The sequence below is a fragment of the Theobroma cacao genome, chromosome 8 (assembly GCF_000208745.1).
Source record: "Theobroma cacao cultivar B97-61/B2 chromosome 8, Criollo_cocoa_genome_V2, whole genome shotgun sequence".
In the NCBI taxonomy this organism is placed as follows: Eukaryota; Viridiplantae; Streptophyta; class Magnoliopsida; order Malvales; family Malvaceae; genus Theobroma; species Theobroma cacao.
In genome coordinates, this window is record NC_030857.1 from 9,861,057 (window position 1) to 9,867,229 (window position 6,173).

At 39.1% G+C, this 6,173-nt stretch overlaps 1 protein-coding gene across 1 annotated transcript; it reads right to left on the reverse strand.

Annotated features, from left to right (window-relative positions):
* Positions 966–4,774, reverse strand: LOC18592556 (LRR receptor-like serine/threonine-protein kinase RCH1). The gene is made up of 2 exons (XM_018126337.1): positions 1,906–4,774; positions 966–1,572 (listed from the first exon to the last, which is right to left on the reverse strand). The coding sequence occupies exons 1-2, from the start codon at positions 4,697–4,699 to the stop codon at positions 1,127–1,129; spliced, it is 3,240 nt and encodes a 1,079-aa protein (XP_017981826.1). The 5' UTR covers positions 4,700–4,774; the 3' UTR covers positions 966–1,126.

Below are 6,173 nucleotides of genomic sequence, written 5' to 3' on the forward strand. Positions count from 1 at the left end.
TGATATGGTAGCATAAGCCATCTGTGGGCCTAAGATAGCTTGAAGTCACATGACTAGGAGCAATGCACCCTTTCAAGAACTTGGGGCTTTAAGGTCTCTGTATCTTCACTGAAACAGATGTTGGGTAAGCTTGTGAGAGATGGTGGTCCTTTTGCAGCTCCATAATTTCATGTTCTATCTGGCTCATGCCAACCAAGATTGTGTCACTACCCTTAGCTTTTCAATGGCCAGCTCCCCAAGGACAACCCAATGGGCTTGAAAGCTAAAGCCTTCCCCTATTGGTCCCCTACTTGAAAACTCTATCTGATGAGCAGTCATGTTGCTTGATTTTTTTGTACTGTAGCACTTTTAATTATTGTTTACTTTCCGTGATCTATGCCATTTGATTGTTGAGGTGACGGTTGATGACATTTTGGTCTCGAAAATATACAGTAGATGACAGTGATAATATTGAAAGATTTTAAGCTTCGGTATAAATATATTATCCTGTCATTTGGAATATAGGTACCCAGCTTGATGGCATTTGGATCTTCTTTATGCTGGGTCACCTGCATATCTTAGCAGTTGTAAATGTTCCTACTTTGGGGAAACAGATGAAAAATAGTTGGTCCGATTATAAAGTGCCATTATTCCTGTTCCATGTTTTGTATCTTCTTGGGGCTTAGTCTATGAGGACAACCGCCCCACATGTTTCGCAGGAAACGAAGGATTCCATCTGGGTTCATGTAAAGCTAGGTACTCCCCCCCTAAAGAGAAAGCAGGAGAGGAAAGGGGTATATTACAAGTGAGTGAAAAGCTTGTCGTCTCTTCTATCCTGTCAAAGCTCATGCCTTTTCCTCAAGATCATCGTCTTTGGTCGATGCATCAGGTTGTCCGTTTCTTTGATTGTCGTGAGCAACTGACGTGCATTTTTTATGCAGCAAAGATAAACTCACCTTCTCCTCTTTGCTTTTCGAGAGAATATATATGAGAATACTGAGAAATGCATTCAAATTAATGAAGCAGCCGTTGAGTTAACGGTAAAGTAGATAGAGAGCCCTAGTTGTGCTACATATTATGAGACCTATACAAATGACGGTTACAAAAAATACCAATGAACTAATGCACAAAGATTGGAGACTGGCAACTAAGAAGGTGAACTAATCAGAGGCTCAGATGATCTAGAGAAACTAGAGCAATGAACTGCAGCCTCCGGGTTGTTTGCTATTCCTTTTCCGAGGAGATTTGGTTTCTCATAATCCTCATTCTCGTGCCTGATCTCTTTCAACATTGCTGTTACATCTTTCATAGTGGGACGTTCCTCGGGACATGGATTGACACATAGGAGAGCCACCCCGAGCACTTGAAGCATCTCTTGGATTTGTGTACTTGATCTTATGAGGAGCAGCTGGTCAAGAATGGTTGTGAAGTCTTTTTTCCTTTCTCGAATTTCCGTGTTAATCCAAGTAATAATGTGGACACCATCTGGAATCTGGTTATCGGTCGGTTCCTTTCCTGTTAAAACCTCTAGGAGCACCACGCCAAAGCTGTACACATCACTCTTCTCTGTGATCCTCATGCTGTATCCATACTCTGCAAATTGTCATAATGTCAGGATTAGCTATCTACAGGAATACAGGATGGAAATAGGAACATGTCCCAGAAGATTTCAAAATCTGGAAGATTACGAAGCTAGGAACATGTTAGTAGTAAAATGATAGAAAGACATGACTTCTGTTTCATGCTATAAACTAATCCATGTGATAGATATCTCATAAAGAAATATATATATCTTCTGAAAAATAAGTCACTTATTCTTTCTGATATCGGTTGCAAAGAAATTTGAAAACAAAATGTAGGTTTATAGGAAGAAATCATGGGAGATTTGTCGCATAATGGGTTGTTGAATAACCTGATTGTACTCACCAGGAGCGATGTACCCGTAAGAACCTGCAACTATGTTGGCAGCTCTCGGACTTTCTGAAGCATCAACTAGCTTTGCCAGACCAAAGTCCGCCAAGAAAGGTTCAAACTGTGGTCCCACCAAGATGTTATTGGCTTTGATATCACGATGAACTATTGGTGGAATACAATCATGATGAAGATAAGCTAAACCTTGAGCAGCTCCCAGTATGATCTTATATCTTGCATCCCAGTCCAAGAATACCCTGTTCTCATGCAGTAATCCAGCCAAACTTCCATTACTGATGTAATCAAACAAGAGTAATCTAGTTTTTCCATTATCACAGCATCCCAGTAGCCTCACTATATTTTTATGCCTTATTGACCCAAGAGTCTGAACTTCTGCAGAAAACAAATCCCTCTCGGGAAACTCACCCTTTTTTATTGGCCATAGCTTCTTCACTGCAACAACCTGCTTCGTGGGTGTCTCAACACGATAAACCATGCCCGAACAACCCTTTCCAACGATGTTTGAATCAGACAGACTCGTCAAAATATCATTCACCGAGAAGTTAAGCTTTTGGAATGGGGTAAAATGCCAGTCCAAAAAATCATCTTCATTTTTGGCTCCATGAACTCTGATAAACAAAAACACAGCAACAATGACTACTACAATAGTTACAGCTACACTGAAAAGAGTGCGCATGATGAGATTTCTGGTTGATTTTTTGCCATGGGGATTTCCACTCAAGTGGCACTCGCTTCTGTTAATGCAGAGTTCTTGATTGCCAGAAAATGCGGCGGAGGGGAGATCATGGAATAACTTAGTATCTGGAAGGATACCTGAAAAATTATTGTATGAGACATCCAAAGAAACAAGATTGTCAAGACCACCTAGTACCCTCAGGCTCCCAGTTAGCATGTTGTGAGAGAGGTCTAAGTTGGCCAGTTTTGAGAGATTTGAAAAGCTTTCTGGAATAGGTCCTGTTAAAGCATTCCAACTCAAGTTGAAGAGTATATCCAGTCCTTGCAATCGACCAATCTCTTCTGGGATAGAACCAGCAATTTTATTTCTGCTAATGTCCAACAACTGCAAATCCTTACAATTTCCTAGTGACTTTGGGATAAAACCTGTTATGTAGTTTCCACTGATTACCATTTTGTTTAAGGATGTGAGCTTCCCCAAATTCTGAGGAATGGTGCCTCCTATATTGTTCATTGAAAGGTCGAGGACGTTAAGACCAGCAAGAAATTCAAAAGACGCTGGAATTGTACCTTGGAGCTTATTTCCGCGCAAATCTACCATTTCTAAACGAGTGCAGTTGCCAATGTCAGGAGGAATTTCTCCAGTAAATTGATTTTCTGACAATTCAAGAAAGCTCAAACTGTGTAAAAGCCCAATTCCTGATGGAATATGACCGCTAAAGCTGTTTGATCCCAGCCTTAAACGGGTCAAGCTGGTGCAATTACCAATATTTTGTGGAATTTCATCTGAAAGTCTGTTTGATATCAACAACAATTGGGTCAAGTTCTTCAAATTGAACAGAGAACTCGGAACAGAACCAGTAAGGAAATTGTGGGAAAGATCCAAATGTTGAAGTTTCTCACAGTTGGCTAGCTCAGTTGGTATGCTTCCATGAAGCTGATTCTGCCAGGCAAAGAACTGAGAAAGCTCCTTTAGTTGTCCAATGGCTGGTGGAATCTCGCCGGAAAATCTGTTGTTATCTAATTCCAGTTGCTTTAGGCTCGAAAAGTTGCCAGCAAAAGGAGGTATCTTACCAGAAATGTTGTTCCCAGACAAAAGAAGCTCCTCCAATGCAACTAAATTGGCAAGAGACAAAGGAACTTTACCACTTAGATAATTCAATGAGAAATCAATGACAGCCATACCCGAACAGTTGCCCAGAGATTCTGGAATTCTCCCGCTTAGCTGGTTCTGCCACAGTAACACCCTCTTGAGATTTTTCAATAAACCCAGTTCTTCGGGAATCTGACCAGAAAGTTGGTTTCCATAAAGAAACAAGTCCTCTAAAGCTGAAGAATTACCAATTTCTGGTGGGATGTGACCATTAAGATTGCTTGTATAGATTGAAAGAGTTTTGAGATTCTTCAGTTCCCCTATATTACTTGGAAGTTGCCCTGAAATAGCAGTATCTGCTAGACCAAGAAAAGAAAGTTGTTTGCAATTTGATATCTGCATTGGGATTTCACCCTGGATACCTGAGTTCCCACCTGCCCGGAAAATCTGCAGAGCCACCAATTTTCCTATTTCTGTAGGAATCTTTCCAGATAGATGGTTATCAAACAGTTCAAGCTGCTGAAGCTTTGAACAGTTTCCAATTTCCCTTGGAATCCCACCATGTAAAAAGTTTGTATTCAGAGACAATGACTGCAAGTCAGCTAACTTTCCAATCTCAGCTGGGATATTTCCTGTGAAAGCATTAAAACTAAGGTTCAGGGTGACCAGTGATGACAAGTTTCCTATCGAAGGTGGAATTTCTCCAGTGAGATTTCCATGTGAAAGGACCAGAGTAGTAAGATGCTGAAAATAAAGGATCTGGGTGGGAAAACTGTTACTGAGATTGATGGAGGTTATTGCGATTTCACTAACAAATCCATCACTACATTTTATGTAATCCCATCTGCATGGATTCTGGTGGGACGGATTCCATGAAGAGAAGAAAGCAGCAGATGAAGAAGAATTGAATGTTGAAAGCCATGAAAGCAAAGAGAGGCCTTCTTGGTTCAAGGCAGAGATGGCTGGAAGCAAAGAGATGTTGAGAAACAAGAGAATAATAGTGATAGCATTGCTTGACATGATGAGGCTAGTATTCTACTACTGTTCTATCTCGTCCAGTTATAGATAGCAAAGTCAGTTTCCAATTTCCTTTTGAGCCTCCCTCTTATCACCAAGAGTGGGATCTTGAAATGAAATGCCCCCACTTCTATCCAAAATTACTGAAAACAATGTGACATCTTTACTTTAACCTTAAAAAAAAATCCTCTACACGGTTTTCATAAATCACATGCATTGGTTGTGCTGAAGTGACTGAGATTGGAGGGACAGATCAGTTTATGGTTTCTAATGCATTGATGCACCAACACAATATGGATATAAGCAACTTAGATTATAGTTTTTTCATCTACATGATTGGGGTTGTAAAAAAGCTTTTTTCCTTTTGAGTCATTGTGCAACTTTACTGCCGTTTTCCTCTGTTAAGTACATGGAACTCTCTATTCAGAATTGTTTTTGTGGTCTACTTTATATCCTAGAAATTGGAAAATAACAGGTTCTGCTGAAGTATTTTACAATAGCTCTGTACCACTATGAGTCTTTTACAAATGGAAAACTTCAACAATAAGGACCCTGTGTCTATCTTTGGATTTTTTTTTGGCTAAGATTAAGTACTTGACAATGCTTAAACTCAAATTGAAGACCATTTATCAGATTAAGTAACCTGGATAAAATGACTTTACAAACATGAGATAAAAAGATTTAAAGATTCTAGACATGAAAAAGATGGTGTAGCTTGTATTTCAAGCACTAGTGGCCAAGACATGTAGTCAATACAGATGAAGAGACTCGCAAAAAGAAACAAAAACAAAAAAGAAAAGAAATTGACTTTGATAGAAATTCAGAATTAATTGGACATGCTTTTCTTTAGTGGTATTTGTACTGTAAATGTTTCTTTCAGTACTGAGTGTATATCTATATGACAAAGTGATTGATAGTTACTTGTAACTTTCCAAACACTCTCAAACAAAGATTGCTCATCTTTTTTAGTTGAGTTGCATGGCAGTCCTTGAGGTGTGAAAATGACAAAACAACACCAAAGAAATAATAATAATAATAAAAAAAGAGGTGGACACCACAACTCTTATTTTTGCTGTCATTTGAGAACCGGTAAGGCTTCAAAATCAGTTTTGCATTCGATAGAAAAAGTTCTTAGCAACAAAGTAAGCCAACGATCTTCGAAAGGATTGGACAGTGGCTATACCCCAGCCCCTTTCCCATGCATGAACCTTCCCACAAAGGGCAAAACCACTACAATATGATGCCAAATTTGGCCATTTTGTAAAACCTTCTTATACACAGCATTTTCATTTTGGCACTTTGCCGTCATTATATATACTTGAAAAAAACTCTAAAGCTTTTTGCATAGACAACCTGTAATGGAATTTTTATAACTTTACATGACTCAATCACAAGCCTCTGTCTCTCTTCCTTTTTTCTTTTTTTCTTTTTTAAATTTATTGAAGCTATTTCTTCTGGAGCTTTATGAAAGACTTAA